At 40.1% G+C, this 16,849-nt stretch overlaps 1 protein-coding gene and 1 pseudogene across 2 annotated transcripts; both read right to left on the bottom strand.

The window, feature by feature from the left end:
• Positions 1-627: 627 nt before the first annotated feature.
• Positions 628-16,610, bottom strand: LOC147853952 (epoxide hydrolase 1-like). The gene is made up of 5 exons (XM_087332082.1): positions 16,497-16,610; positions 2,179-2,390; positions 1,900-2,082; positions 1,023-1,246; positions 628-902 (listed from the first exon to the last, which is right to left on the bottom strand). The coding sequence occupies exons 1-5, from the start codon at positions 16,564-16,566 to the stop codon at positions 638-640; spliced, it is 954 nt and encodes a 317-aa protein (XP_087188208.1). The 5' UTR covers positions 16,567-16,610; the 3' UTR covers positions 628-637.
• LOC147853953 (uncharacterized) lies at positions 5,347-7,906 on the bottom strand (annotated as a pseudogene). Its single transcript, XR_015531188.1, has 2 exons — positions 6,198-7,906; positions 5,347-6,092 (listed from the first exon to the last, which is right to left on the bottom strand). The product of XR_015531188.1 is annotated as an uncharacterized LOC147853953 (transcript).
• Positions 16,611-16,849: the final 239 nt, after the last annotated feature.

Here is a 16,849-nt window from a genome sequence, read left to right as displayed (position 1 = left end):
AGTGTGATAGAGAAACTCCGAATTTCATCACAAAAGTCGGAGATTGAGGTAGGCAGATATGCACAAATACCTCTGGAAAGAATTTGCAGGTTATATCATCAAGAAGTGGAATTCGAAGAGCACTATGTTTGTCACAATAGTGTCTTCTATGAAATAAGGCTTTGGTCTACTATGTAAGGTAATGGAATCCAAGGACCAACGATGCCTAGAATGTTTCTCGCTAGAACTCAAGAGACATGAGGAAAAGTTGTTGACCGACAACAATCACAACTTTGTGACACCCCATCACTCCTAATGCTACAAGTCAATTAAGGGCTAAATAAATGGGCTCCCAACAAGGACATAACAAAGGGTAGATTGGGCAATAGCAATTTGTCATGCACATAGGTCCCGGCCCCATGAATCATGATCTCAACACCCTTTAAGAGATGCCGGTATTTTCACTAAATTAGAACAAATAAATTGAAATCTTTTTATGGGTAACCATACATCTCAATAACACAATTTGTGGCCTTGACTAATATATCATATATTTAGAACTCAAAGCAAGCAAACGATTTTGTTTATCTCAATCTCAGGATCCAATATGACACATAGTCTACGTAAAATCAAGCCAACCCCTGAATCTTTTTAATTTTTACAAATAGCTTTTTGAACCAACGTTGTTAAGGAAAGCTAAGATATGATCATTCACTATAGTTGGTTTTTCCTCTTGCAAGAAGTGACCTGTATTTTCAAGTACGACAGGGCCTTTCAAATTCGGGACAAAACCTGCCATTCCTCCACCATGTATAAATTGTTTAGCTCCAGGAATATTATACACAATATCTTTGTCTCCAACAATGAAAATACTCGGAACCATAACCTTGCTACCTGTCCAAGGTGCTGTGAGCTCCCAAGACCTTCAATGATATACATAATTCATCAATATACAAATAACCTGTAGATTAAATTATTCCATTAAAGATTTTATTCAAGCATGCCGTAGATTATAATCGTGCACGTTTGGCCCGTGTTCTTACAAGTGTAAAGCCCTATAATAGTTGAGTGCTGGTGTAAATCCATTCTTCTTAAATGAGTGGATATAGTTCGCAATAACCTCCTCTGAAATCCAATCTGGAAGCTCATCCTCGTCCTCATTGCTTTCATAATAGCGGTAGTCAGAAGTCAACTTATTCGAAAATATCTTCTTGAAAAATCTTCTCGGAGAAATCCTTGATATAAGCGACTCAGCTTTTCCAGGTTCCTAAAAATTAGAGAATGATCCTCACCAATTTGAGTTTCATAAGAATTGCATGTGCATACCTACGTAAGCATGTCAACCATTTACATATACATACATACATACATATACATATACATATATATATATATATATATAATGATGACATATACACGTATGCATGAGTATGAATATACTTTAACTGATAAAATATACACGTAGTAAAATACAATGTTTCATTTTGCCCACATCTTAAAGATGATATATATGTATATATACACCAAAGCATTCACTGATATATATTGTCATTGATAATGTATAAATTATATCAGGAATTATAACATACAATCTCTCATCCAGCTCTTGTTAAACATTGACACTTATAAGTACGAGTCTACTTACTACATATTATAAATTCTAAACATGATCTCTCGTCTTAAGACTTTGATAGATAACACCATGCAGTGGACTGCAGCTTATCCGGATTTCTTTGAGAGCAGCTTAAATTGGAATCTTTTCTTTAACTTATTATACATGTTCTTGGATTACCCATTAAGGATAAGGATCCTATAGATGAGTCATGAATTCCAATGTCCATACACAGAAGAATATCGGCACATACATCGAATGCCATTAAGGACATTTATATTTATAAATAGTACAACTTGAAGATATACCTGAAACTGACAGACATAATAATGCTCTCCACAAATGGATCTAAGATGCTTCACTGGGCTACCAACAGGGTTTCGTGGCATCATATGCGTACTAAGACTGGCATAGGCAATGATCCTATCAGGGCGATAGAGACATAGGTTCCAACCAATAACAGCACCCCAATCATGGGCAACCACAAATACCTGTAAAAAATGTTGAGAAACTCTTTTGAGATTTAATCAATCCAGATTTTCTAAATTAAATAAACCATGATGAAGATAATGATCATTTGCTCTTACTTTCTCAGCTTGTAGTGTATCAAGAAGTCCAATTAAATCACCAACAATATGTAAATAAGTGTATTTTTCAACACCCTCTGGAGCATCAGTATTACCATAGCCACGTAAATCCGGAGCTACTGCATGATATCCAGCCTCTGCAAACACTGGAATCTGCTTGCGCCATGAATACCAGCTTTCTGGAAAACCATGAAGAAATAGTACCACTGGACCTGCCGGATTGTAAATAAGGCATAAAAAATCATTCCTTTTCTATGCAGGACACATCTAAAACTCACGGATCTGTTGACTTTAGCTTCAAGAACTTGCTGCAAGTTATACATGATGCTGTCTTTGAAAATGTGGCATGAAGAAGGAAGAATGTGTTGAATTGCATAATAGAACTGCCACTAATGGAATATTTATTCCCTTGCTATGCAGCAGAGATCTAAAGATCATGCATCTATTGACATCAGGTTCAAGAACTTGCAGCAAGTTATACTTCATGATGGCTTTGAGAATGTGGTATGATGAATATAGAATGTGTCAATTAATTGCATTATAGACTGGCTAAAGATTTTTTTTTAATTATAGAATGTGTCTGAGGGGAGGATATCAACCAAGATGCTGAAAGTTACATAATGCAAAACAGAGAAACAACACTGTCATATCTCTACGATGGTAAACCTTGTTGAGGGTACTATTCTAGTAAGGTCTGCAACATTGGAAGCAATGTTACGGAAACATAAATATATAGAAAGCGATATTACCGTCTTTTACGATGCCAAAATGGCTTAAACGACCAAACAAAAGATTTCTTAGTAGTGTTTCTTGTCTTTGAGAACAAGAAACCTAAATAAATACAAAAACCTTATGGTAGTAAAGGATCTACATTAAGGACTTGATTCTCAACTTTGATGAACTGAAAACTTTGTCTCTGAAAAATCTCCAAAATGGGCATCTTTAAGAAGGAGAGATCCCAAAAGTGAGGGATGCACATTCAATGCAGATGTTCATGGCCCAAAATGCACAATATGTTGCTATTTGAAGAAGTCATGGCACAAAATGCACCGAAGTCTTGTTTGAAGAAAGAATCGTATCTCCCTCTTATTGAAGAATATATATCACATTGCCAATCATAGTGTTCCTCTGATTCCTCCCCTAACAGCACGGTTGGCATATCTGTTCTTTCATAGGTTTGCATGTATATCTACCTATCTCATTTATGTTGCCCTGTCACATACAAAGTGTACGAGATAGATGTATATCTATATAAGAAGAGGTCATAATAAATACATCTTGTGGCATTTGTAAAAAAGGTTCTTTGTAGAGGGGCCACCTTCCTACCATGAGATGTTGAAGGGCTGATCTACGTTCCAGCACAATTGGCAAATCCTGTTCTTCCATATGATTGCGTGCATATCTGCCTATCTCAATTTCTAACTGACGTGGAAATCCTCAGCTTGCCTATCACATTATGGAACACATGAGATAGATGCAAAGAGCCACGGATGATAAAAAGAGTGTGATTGAGAATACACCCACTTCATTCATGCCCAGGGGTAATGTTGGCACTTATGCTTATTCAGCCAAAGGTACTAGTAACACACATGCTCTTGCCTCTACACTAGAATAGATAATTGATTCTGGTGCATCTATACGTATGTCTGGTAATGCTACCGAGTTCTCCTCATATACTCACTTAGCAATGCCAGATAGCATTCAAACTGTTGACAGTACATGTTACAGGCATGACCATATAATATCCTGTGGTGAGAATTTACCGTAGTATTCTATACACGTGGATAAAGTGTGAGGGTTAAACGAGCGTGTAAAGAAGGGAAGGATTACTTTTAACGTAGTATTCTATACCACCATCATGGCGTCGAGTCGTACCTGGTGCTAGCGCGCTCGCTACAAGAGTTGACCTACCACAAGAACGGAGTCTCGACGTAGTCAAGACATGATGAAATGAGGGTAGCTAGACCTCATATTTATAGCCAGACCCAAGGCCCCCAGGCAAGTTCACACTTGACCTAATGGGTTGTTTCAATCCCGAGGATTAAAAGTAATCCTTCCCTTCTTTACACTCTCTTTTAACCTGTAGTTAGTATGGGTACAATGAATTGTACTGACTTTGTGACATTGTCTAATGTGTTGCGTGCTCCTTTCTAGTAAACTATTATCCATAACTACTATCATAGTCCAACTAAAATGTGTTGTTTCTTTTGACATTCTCAAGGTGATATTCCAAGAAAGAAAGAAAAAAAGATATATTAATGTCTTTTAAGAGGCCAAAATAGCCTATAAGACCAAATAAGAGATTACATCTTGAGTGTTTTCTTGTTTTTGAGAACAAATCAAAATAAAATAAATATTACACAGTAAATATAAAAGTAAATAAGATGAAAAGAGAAGAAACGAGGGAATCTAGTTTTTGGCACATGTGAGATTCTCAAGTTAGGTATATTGTAGCTTTTCTCTTCAAAAGATCTCTAGCATAGGTCGATCCAGAATGGAAATGTCTCCGAAGCGAGGGAAGCACCTACGATGACGGGAGATAATGGCTTATATCTATTGATGACAACTTTGTCGAGGTCATGGTCCATGGGGCCGGGTCCGGGGCCTACATGCACGGCAAATTGCTATTGCCCGATCATTTGTAACCCCTTTGTTATGTCCTGGTCTAGAGCCCATTTGTGTATCCCGTGGTGGAGTTGTAGCATTAGTAGGAGTGGCTAAAGAAAGTTGTGATTGTTCTTTGTGGATGAGATTGTGTGGCTGTATTCTTCAACAACTTTTCCTGATGTCTCTTGATGTCTAGCAAGAAAAGTCCTAGGCATCATTGGTCCTCATATTCCATTACCTTGCATAGTGGGCCAAAGACTTGTTTAAAGAGGCAATGGTATCTCCCTCTGATTTCATAAAAGAGACTACAATGACAAACATAGTGTTCCTCAGATTCCTCTCCTTGATGACAAAATTGGCAAATTCTCTCTTCTAGAGGTAGTCATGTATATCTGCCTACCTCAATCTGTAGCTGATGTGATGAAGTTCGCAGCTGTCCTATCACACTACGTAGCGCATTGGATAGATGTATGTCCCTATAAGGTGGCCTGATAACGAATCCATCCTCCGATGTATGTAAGAAGTGTGTCGTACCAAGTGGTATTTTGGGGCTGATCCATGTTATCTTGTTTTCCAAGTTAATAATATAATTCGGATCACTCTATTCTTTTCCGCTTTGGTCATATTTAGATGGGGACAGTCCAAGCTATATTGGAACGGGGGTAGTGCATTTATACTCATGCCATGTGACTCGAACCATTGCTGCATTTCAGCATACCAACAATGAATGTCTCCATTTTCAGCCAGTTGTCTTGATGACATAAGTGCCAACCTTGGGTACCTTCGTTTAGGGAGCTCCCAAAGACGGTGGATAAATGTCACTGATCGGAACAATGCCTCGGTTATTATAGGTGTTGCTCCCATCTCTGCCCGGATTATCTCGTGGGGCACCGATGATTTGCTCCTTATCATGCGAGCAATCATTGACACTAAAGGACTCTCTAAATCTTTCCAATGATTTGCCTTGTTAAGTCTCGGTCCCCATGTTTCTACTCCATAGAGAAGAGTTGGTGTGACAAGTGTATCAAATAGCCATAGCTTAGTCCGTGGCTCTTGGAACTGCAAATGTGCACATTGTCTCTCGAGAGCACCAAGGGCTGCATATCCACGAGAAAGCCAGTCACAAGCAGCCTCCTGTAAGGAGAACCTAGGTCTTGTAAATGTTACTCCTAGGTATGTGTAGGAGCGTGTGTATTCCACCTTTTCCTCTCCCAAGAAGAATTCTGGTTCTGATCTTGTTATCCATGCTTGAGTGGTGTTAAACACCATCACTTTAGTTTTGTCCATGTTGATTGACAAACCTTTGTCTGTACAAAATAGTTTTAAGGCATTTAGATGTCTTTGTAGTCTCTCTGGAGAGTCAGAAATTAGCACAATGTCATCAGCATATAGTAATATTTGTATATCTATACCTGCTAGGCATGCTCCGGAACCCCCGAATCTCTCTATGTAATGTGATACCTCATCTATATAGGGACCGAAGAGAGTGGGGGATAGTGGGCATCCTTGCTTCACTCCAATTGTGCTAGGCACCGCCTCTGACAATCCCTTGGAAGACCGCACTTTTCCTGACACAGATTCATAGAGTGCACAAACTCCCCATTGCATATATGTAGGAACACCAAGGGCTTCTAGCCGCTGCATAAGCCGAGCACGTGGCACAATGTCAAAGGCTTTTCGGAAATCCACAAATCAGCAATAAATCCTCTTATTGTGGGCTCTCCCCCCCTCAATAAGGGCCCGGAGGGTGAATATGTGATCCAAAGTTGTGAACCCCTTCCGAAAGCCTGCCTGTCCAACCGAATGGCAGCCATTCTGCTCTGCCCATATACTCAATTCTGATTCTAGAATCGACCCATATAGTTTAGCCAAGTAATGGCCAATCATGATTGTCCTATAGTTGCTTGGCATCATGGGGTCTCCACTCTTGAGGATTGGCACAATGGTATGCTGAGTCCATCTAGTAGGGAAACCTTCAGACTTGGCTCTATTAAAGATGTGTACTAGCAATGGGAGCAAGGTGTCACGGGCATAGATAAAGTGCTCACCCACCAATCCATCACGATCTTGGACCTTCCCAAATTGTAGCCGATCAATGGCATTTCTTACATTTTGTGGTGTAAAGAAGGTTGATTCATGTGGGCGTGAGGCATTCGGGTGGGGAAGAGGAGGTTGCCCCGGGATATCATATAGAACCTTTGCATATTCATGCCACACCTATGGTGAGGTTAATTGTGTGGTGGGTTGCCTCTCATTAAATATTTTCCATGCTCTTTTACTCTCTTGTCCTAGAGACAAGCGATACAAATGATCTTCAAATTTAGCCAAATAAAATCTCTTCTTCTTCCTTACGAGGCGTTGGAAGGTTGCTCTCGCTTGGTTGTGTGTATAAATGCCCCGTGTTACATCACGCTGCAAGCATCTCCTTGTATTACGACATTCCTCATCATACCAACTATTTTGTATTACTCTACCAAGTTTGGGGGGATTGGTCGATGTGTGAGGGAAGGCATTTGTGGCTGCTTTATGCAACGATTTGGACAATCCTTGGGTAAGCTCTTCAAGGGGTGCGAAAGGATCCAAATCTAGCATGCCATTGTATATACCACAACTATACACATCAATTGTCTCGCGAGTACATAGATACTTAGCCAGCCCACTCTCCTTAGCATATACATCCTTTGTGCATCCATCCTTTACCTCGAAGTGTAGATATGCATGATCTGCTGCCAAGCCAATAGGTCTACCTGATATTGTGAACACTGTTATGTCAGGTATAAGAGATGGAGATTCCATTAGACAATTGACTGTGCTTGCAACCCCTTTTGGGTTCCAACATGACAAAGCATCTGATCCAGGCCATTGTGACAAGCCATTATATATCACAAATCCATTAGCACTTCCCAAGGTTAGAAAGTGTTTTCCATATTCAGTTATAGCACTCATATCTTGAGCTTGTCGCTTTAGACCAACCTCTTCTGCCATAACTTCTCCATAAACAGCCTCGTTGGTGTTAAACATAGTTGTTTGTTCATCTCCTAATAGTATTATGTCCCCCATAGTAGCAAATCTTATGATATCATCATATAGTGGTAGATATGGTGATTCACCTAGAGGTGCAAACCTTGAGTAGGCAGGTGGAAAGTAGCAAATTGCATCTACATCTTTATGGACAACATGCACTCTATCATGGCGCTCCTTTTTGTATAGCACAGCCACTCCTCCCGAACCTCTAGTGCTTCCTCGTGTCCGAGGTTGGGGGCGACATATTGACTCCCAGCTATATCCTTGTACCTTAGGGCGTTTGCTAGCCATGCATTGGTGAGTCTTTGTATACATAGCAATATCTGTGTTTTTCAAAATATCCGACATTTGTCCGTAGAGAGCCGTTGCAATTCCATATGGTCATGTGTAGGGTCTCATAGGCCATATATCGTCATGCGGTCTTCTTCTCTGTAATAATGACCTTGCCATCTCTATAAACGGCCCATTTTCCTTCTTTTCTTGCATCAAGCATTCGTGGCATGTTTTCTTTGCGGTGTGCCACTTGGGCAGGAGTGAGATCGTCATCTAAGTATATTTTTTCACCCTTGAGTGCCTTTCTTTTAGGGAGGAAAGCTTTTTTCTTGTCAATATCCATGAAGCAGATGATAAGGGCTTTAGCTCTAGACTCATCTCTTCCCACCTTCCACGCAAAGCAAATGGAATATCTGATGCTCCAATCTTTGTTCCGTGATTCTTGGCATCTTCTTGTGGACTTCCTTTTTCGGCCCAACCAACCACTCGTACATGCAACGCACGAGCTTTCCTCTTGGCTTCTTCTTCTATTGTAGCATTCATCATTGCCATCCTATCCATGGATGTTCCTTTTTGCTTTTTCACTACCTCTATCCAAGGAGCATTTGCTTTAATTTCGTTTTGGGCGTGCTCAGCTTGAGCTTTGGCATCTTTGGCCATGTCTGCCCATGTTTGCATTTGGCTTTCACTGTACAGATGCATCTTTCTAAATCCACTTTTATTGCTCCTAACTCAACCTTACTTGATCTCTTCTAATAACTCAGCCTTGAGAGAGGCATACAACTCTGTTTTCTGTTTCTCTATCTCCTTTTTCATTTCTTCTTTTAGTGCTATTTCTATATCCTCTCTAATAAGATTGATCTCTTGCGCAATCAAATGGTGTAATAGATCATATTTCCCATTTTCGACATCAAATGGAAAGTCGAATGGGGCATGCGTTCTGGGTGCCTTATGCACCCTCCTAATGTTATTCGAGGTGCTTCCATCCCGTCATTTTCGTCTATGGTATCTTCTTTGGGTCTTCCATGGATCTGGACCCTCGTCATGCGTGTTAAGATCCATCTTTTCATTTTCTATCCATTCAGACTCCATGGTGTCTTAGGACAGCAGGTACAAGGTATGAGATGTTGAGGGCAGAGGAAGAAAGAAAGAAAGATATATTAACGTCTTTTAAGAGGACAAAATGGCCTATAAGACCAAATAAGAGATTACATCTTGAGTGTTTTCTCGTCTTTGAGAACAAATCAAAATAAAATAAATATTACACAGTAAATATAAAAGTAAATAAAATGAAAAGAGAAGAAACGAGTGAATTTGGTTTTTGGCACATGTGAGATTCTCAAGTTAGGTATATTGTAGCTTTTTTCTTCGAAATATCTCTAGCATAGGTAGATGGAACAATATAGGTTCCAAGAATTTCTACTGGGCAAAGAACACAGAGGAACAAATTTGGCAGAAAATGCAGGGAATCAGATTTGGCAAAAAACATAGAGGATCAGGCATTGTAGAAAACGCAGAGGACAGACATTGCAGAAAACGCAGAGACAAAGACAGAGACAGAGGCCTAAACGCTAAACACAGAGACAAGAGAAAGGGACAGGTCCAAGACTAGGGACTAGCACATGGCATAGTGGACTATGGTATTTGGATCGTGAAGGGTTGGGTTCAGCATTAGCATCTATGGTAGAGGGAACATATAAATGAGTTGCGATGACTTGTTGATGCTTTATCACCAGTGTATGGAACATACCTCTTATGATGTTTTGTGTTGGGTGTATCCACACCTTTTTGAAAAGGTTGATAAATCGAAACTTGTTTGTGATGCATGTGAATTTGATAAGCTTATTAGAAGGTCGTATGTTAATTCAGGCCATAGGATTTCCCATACTTTTGATATAATACACTGATGCTTGGGGACTATCTTCCACAAGTTCTATGAATGAATATAAATATTTTGTCTCTTTCATTTATTGCTTCTCACGTGTTATTTGGTTATGTTTGATGAAAAATAAGAAGTTCAAACTCAATATGGTGCAGTAGTAAAGGTGTTGAGGTCCAATAATGGAGAAAAGTATACTAACATCACGTTTAAGGAATAACTGTCAAATCAAGGAATACAACATCAAACTACAACCCCATATATACCAGCACAAAATGGAGTAGCAAAGAGGAAGAAGGACATCTTCTAGAGGTAACAAGAAGCATGCTGATTTCTATGAATGTCCCAAAGTAGTTGTGGGGACAAGCAGTTTTGATTGCTGCCACATTGATCATCGGAATGCCCTCTAGAGTATTGGGGTGGAAGTCTCCATGTGAGTTGTTGCAAGGAGATAACTCTGGGATCCTTCCTTTGAAGGTGTTTGGATGTGTGTTTTGTAAAGGATAGTAGACCATCTATAGGAAAGCTTGATCCCAAAGCTGTGAAATGTGTATTTGTGGGATACTTTGCCACACAAAAATTGTATGTTTGTTGGAGTCGAGTGGAAAAGAGATTATTTCTGAGCATGGATGTGCATTTCTGAGAGTCAGAGCCATATTATAAATGGGAGGTAACTTCACTTTCATGACTCAATTGACACTGAAAATATGAGGGAAGAAGGAGATAGTGGTGAGAGATTGCTGAAAATAAGATCAATTCCTTTGTTGATCCCTACACCATCTGAGAAACAAGTGAGCGCAGGAGATGAAGAAGAAGGAAAAGAAGAACAGGAACCTGTATGTGTTGGAACTCAAGCTGAGGGGGTATACCCGGAGGAGAAGGCAGAAGGAAGGAAATATCAACACGTTTGCAGTGCCATTTCTGCCATCAAGTTCCATATCCCAACTTTCCTCAACTTCTGAAATACCTATAGAACTCTCAAATCCAGAAAACACAGGTGATATGAGCTCCTCTCCTTCTCCTGTAGCAGTTAGGAGGACCTCTCACAATAATGCAGGAGTCCCTCCTGATCATTATGGTTTTCCTCGTAATATTGCTCAGTTTCTCTTATTTCTAACATATCCCCTACACATAGAGCATTGATTGCATCATTGGACTCTGTCACTTTACCCAAGTGTTGGCAGGTTGCTAACGAAGATCCAAAGTGGAAAACAGCTATGCAAGAAGAACTCGGAGCTCTTGAGAGGAACAAAACTTGGGAGATTGGGTGATTGGGTGATTGGGTGCAAATGGGTGTTTGTAGTAAAACAAACCCTAGAGGGCAAAATAGATTGTTACAAGGCACGATTACTAGGTAATGGATATAGTCAGACATATGGCATTGATAACGATGAGACTTTTGCACCTGTGGCGAAGATGAGCATTATTAGAATGCTTATTTCCTTGACAGTGAATAAGGATTGGAAACTACATCAATTAGATGTAAAAAATGCATTCCTTCATGGAGAGTTGATGGAGGAAGTGTACATGGATATCCCCCAAGTTTTGGTACAATTCAAACAGTAGGCAAAGTTTGCGGACTAAGGAAGTTCCTTTATGAACTGAAGCAATCTCCTCGAGCCTGATTCGACAGGTTAAGAAGGGCTCTGGTGGGTATGGGATACCAGCAGATCAATGCGGACCATACAGTGTTTTTCTGACAAGACAAGAAGAATACTACATTACTTGCGGTGTATGTGGATGATATAATTATCACGGGTGACGATGAAGGAGAGATTGCCCAACTGAAGGTGCAACTAGGAATAGGCAACAGTTCGGTTTAGGCTTAACCAGTTTGGCTGAACCATTTTGGGGTTCTCAAACCTGAACCAAACCAGTCCCTAAACTGGTTTAGGCTAAGACGGTTTGGCCTAAACCGGTTTAGGAGCCAGTTTGGGACAAAAAAGCTTTAGAGGTGTGAAGAAACCAAAAAAACACTACCACTTCCTCCTCATAACTCCCACACCCTCAGCCTTACCACCAATGAGTCGGAATTCAACTCTAAGTCCCACCTCCATGATTCCCTCTCCGTAGACTACTACGATTGGTCAGCTGACATCCATGAATCCCCCGCTGCCCACCACCCGAACCACGAGCCCTAAGGCAATGGCAACCTCATTCTCAGTGATCCAATCCTTCTCCAAATTTGACATGTTTAACCAGTTTGAGCCAGTTTGGCAAGGCTCAAGTCAAGCCGAGCTGAGCTGAAACCATTTAAGCAGCCTCAAACCGAAGCCGAGCCGAGCCACTAAGTCATTTTAAACCGATTTAGGCTTGAGTGGAGCTGTTGTCGATCCCTAGGTGCAACTGGGTAAAGAGTTTGAGGAAGGATCTAGGCTTGCTACGATATTTTCTTGGAATTGGATTGCTCGTGGGGCAGAAGGAATTGTTCTATCTCAACAAAATTAAGTATTAGATTTTCTCATAGAAACTGAAATGTTGGGTTGTAGGCCAGTAGCTTCTCCAATTGACCCAAAGAGCAAGTTAACTGAACTTGCAGGAGAAAGTTAATCGTGAAAGGTATCAAAGATTGGTAGGTTGGCTGATTTATCTAACTCTCACTCGTTCAGATATTTCATTTGCAGGAAGTGCTGTAAGATGCTACATGCATGATCCGAGGAAAGAATATATGGATGCAGTGTACCAGAATCTGAGATATCTCAAAGGTGCAGTAGGGAAGGGATTGATCTTTAGAAAACATGCTCAACATTGCGGGCAATTGTGATTCTGATTGGGCTAGTTGTGCTGATGATAGGAAATCCACATCAGGATATCGCATATTTGTTGGGGGCAATCTGGTCTCTTGGAAGAGTAAGAAACAGTTAGTAGCAGCAAGGTCAACATAGAGCTATTGTTGTAGGAATTGCGGAGATGTTGTGGCTGAGAACTCTCCTAATAGAACTAAGGATGAATCAAGAAAGTCAGATGAGGCTGTCGTGTGACAATAAGTCAGCAATCAAGCACATCAAAATCAACATATTCTTTATCAAGGAGAAGCTTGATAGTGGAATATTAAAATTGAGTCATGTTTCTACTGAAGATCAAGTAGCAGATTGTCTTACAAAGGGACTTGGTCCAGTAAGTCTTTCTAGACTGTGTGACAAGATGGGCTTAGTGGATATCTTTCGCCCATCTTGAGGGGGAGTGTTGAGAATGATTAAAGTTGTAGCCCACCAGCTGCCAGCCCTAACATCTAGTTAGCCCAATGGCCATATATTGGCCTTTATAAGGAAGAGCCTTCTCCTCAAGTGAGATAAGGGATCTCCGTATTTTCTCTCTCCTGTCGTAACATAAATGTATACTATTGAGAATAAATGAAAGGAGAATGTTCATTTTGCATTTGTTTACCTACTAGATGGACAGAACATACCATTGTGCCAATCCTCAAGGGTGGAGACCCCACAATGCCAACGAAAAGGACAATCATGATTGAACATTACTTTGTTAAACTATATGGCTTGATCCTAGAGTCAGAATCAAGTATATGGGCAGAGGAAGAGGGCAGCCATTTAGCTTGACAAGCAGGGTTTCAGAAGGGGCTCATATGGACATACATCGATTCGGCCAATATATGGACTTTGGATTCATGCATCAGAGGATGGATTCAACATAAAGCCATCTTATATGGTCAGACATCTATCCTTTGGGCTACAAAGTGTGAGGGAAGCTGCGAACTTCATCAAATCAGTTAGAGATTAAGGTAGGCTGATATGCACAAATACCTCTAGAAGAAAGAATTTGCCAATTCTGTCATCAAGGCATGTAATCTGAATAACACTGTGTTTGTCATTGTAATGTTTTTTATGAAACAAGGGGGATATACCATTGCCTCTTTAAGCAAGGCTTTGGCCCACTAGCAAAGTAACGGAATACGAGAACCAATGGCTCTTGGGGCTTTTCTTACTAGAACTCAAGAAACATAGAGAAAAGTTGTTGAAAGACAATAGTATAGCCACACAAGCTCATCAATAAAGAACAATCACAACTTTCCTCACCCCCAGCACTCATACTCATGCTACAAGTCAATCATAGGCTACACAAATGGGCCGCCAACCATTTGTTGGGCAATAACAAAGAGGTTACAATAGATTGGGCAATAGTAATTCACAGTGCAAGTAAGCCCCAGCCTCATGGACCTCGTGTCACCACCCTTGTCATCAACATACGAAGGCAATTATCTGCCACCATTGGAGGTGCTTCACTCATTTCAAAGACCTCTCCATTCTTAATCAACATATGCCAATTATCTTTCAAAGAAAAAAACACGATATATCTAACTTGAGAATCTTACATGTACTGATAACAACATTCCATGCTCACTTTTTCTCTTTTCTTCTTTTCTTCTTTTCTTCTTTTCTTCTTTTTTATTTAGTAACATTCTTTTTGGTTGGTTGTTCTCAAAGACAAGACAACTCTGAAGATGTAATTTGTTGTTTGGTCTTATAGCCCATTTCGGCCTCTTAAAAAACATTAATATATCTTTCTTTTCTACTTATGGAAGAGATGAATAATCGGAAGAACAATGCAGCCAGTACATCCTCCAATACTTTGCATACTAGGGTCACATCGTACTGAGAGGCAGATTTGATAGCAAAGATCACAGTAAATCCTGTGGCAAACGTGTAGAATGCCATCACTGTGGCAAGAAAGATCCTTTACCGTGATTGCTACAAATGGAAGGAAGAGAGGAAAGAGCAAGACAAAGATAATAGCAAAGAAGAGATGAAAAAAATTCAACCTAAGAAGAGCAATGTTTAAAGTGAAGAGGTGAATGTAGTCACTCATGAGAGCAATTGTGGAATAATGTACTCTTCACGCTTTAGTGCACATGTTTTACTTGCAGACATAGATGGTGACACGCACTCTTGGATTTTCGATTCAGGCACTTCCTTTCGGACCACTCCTCATTGTGAGTGGTTTTGTAACTACACAAGGGTCAACATATTATCAATCTCGGGAACAACAATGCATGTGACATTGCGAGTATTGGCTCTGTACAGTTGCAGTTTCAATATGGTTATGTCTTCATACTTCCGCATGTACAGCATGTAATTCAGCTCGGAGGAGCTTGATTTGTACAGGGCTGCTAGATGAAGATGGATTTCACACCACCTTTGATGATGGGAAATGGAAGATCTGTGAAGGACCTAGAATTATTGCCAAGCCTTCTAAAAGTGATATCTTGTATCCTCTCCATGTATCCAGTGTGTGTGACCATGTTGTTACCGTAACCGAGCAGCCGAGTGTTTCTTTGTGGCATGGCCAGTTGGAACACATGAAGCAAACTGGAATGTAAGTGCTTTCTCATTTGGGTTACTTGCCTTGTCTTCATCATACTGATTTTGAGCAGTGTGATCTGTGTTATGATAAACATGCTCAGATGTCTCATAAGAGGTCTCTTTTGCCAAAATATTCTCCTATAGAGTTAGTACATCCAGATATATGAAAGATGCCAAGTTTATTTGTAGGGGGAAGAAATATGTTGTCACTTTTATCGACAATTCTACAATTATGGTATGGGTTTAGCCTATTCATAGCAAGGAAGAAGTGCTTGACTAGTTTCACAAATTCTCAGCATTATGGTGGGAAATACATGTCCAATGCTTTTCAGGTATTTTGTGACAGGAAAGGGACAAAGAGGGAGCTCAACATCCCTCATAATCCACTCCAATATGGAGTTGCAGAGCGTATGAATCGGACTACACGGAACAAGGTCTGAACTATGATTTTCATGCTGCATTACTCATGGCTTGTGGGCAGAGGCTGTTATGACAGCTGTTCACTTGATTATTCGGTAATCAAACAAGGCTTTTGATGATGATCAGCCACCCGTTGCCAATAACAATGAGCCTCACTAAATGTGCAGGAACAGCCAGTACACCAAACTGTTAATGCTATTTACAGGCTGAAATGTCAGGACAGCAAGTTGAAAATGATAATTTGCAGGCTCAACAGCCAGCAAACAATGATTATTGAGTTAGGAGATTGGGCATGCGGACACTCAGAAATTGGTCAAAAGGATTACTCTTTCTATCTCAACAGAAGTATGTCTCCAACGTTTTGCAGCATTTCAATATGGAGGGTGGGGAGTAATTAGGGTTCCACTGTCTCCATATGTGAAACTCGGTACAGAAGACAACCCTACATGTGATGATGAGAAACTTGAAATGGCATCTTACTTGCATCAGAATAAAGATGATTCATCAGATTCTGTTTGCAAAACAGATCAGAGTAAGAAGAACTCCTTTCTTGCATTCCATATAGGCAATCATTAAAAAAGTGTGGTTTTGTGCCCTTGTCATCCAGTGATACAAATAAGATAAAATATTTCAGCCTTTCTGGCTCATATGAGAAAGCCTTTTGTAACAATTTTCCAAATGAGCGTGTATCTTTGCATCAGCAATAAGCCTGCCAGGCAAAGCTTTTCCATGCAAGCAATAGAGAGAACCTCTCTAGAACCATCTTTCAATTCGACCAGAATTGAAGCAAAACTAACCTGAACCCATTTCCGCGATGTGCATGTTGATGCCATTTGTGGAGATAGTTCTATGAGTAACACCCTCCATGGAAGCTCCCTGACGAGAGAGAGAGAGAGAGAGAGAGAGAGAGAGAGCAGTGGTAAAAGGGAGGTTTCATTTAATGACGTGTGTTTCATATATATGTATATACACACACACACACAAAAAGAAAGAGGTACTTCATGTACATATACATATAATGATATATGTATACATATATATATATATCGATATATAAGTGGTTTCCATTGGATTAAGTTCTTCTACTCATGAAGATAGCGTGAGGAAGCAAGGGGAGAGAGAGACATTTTACTCATCTAGACGAGATCTC

The sequence above is a fragment of the Azolla caroliniana genome, unplaced genomic scaffold, assembly GCF_043228905.1.
Source record: "Azolla caroliniana isolate FFs.n. ecotype wild unplaced genomic scaffold, voAzoCaro1.0.p SCAF_16, whole genome shotgun sequence".
Classification (NCBI taxonomy): Eukaryota; Viridiplantae; Streptophyta; class Polypodiopsida; order Salviniales; family Salviniaceae; genus Azolla; species Azolla caroliniana.
This window is presented reverse-complemented; position numbering and strand designations above follow the sequence as displayed.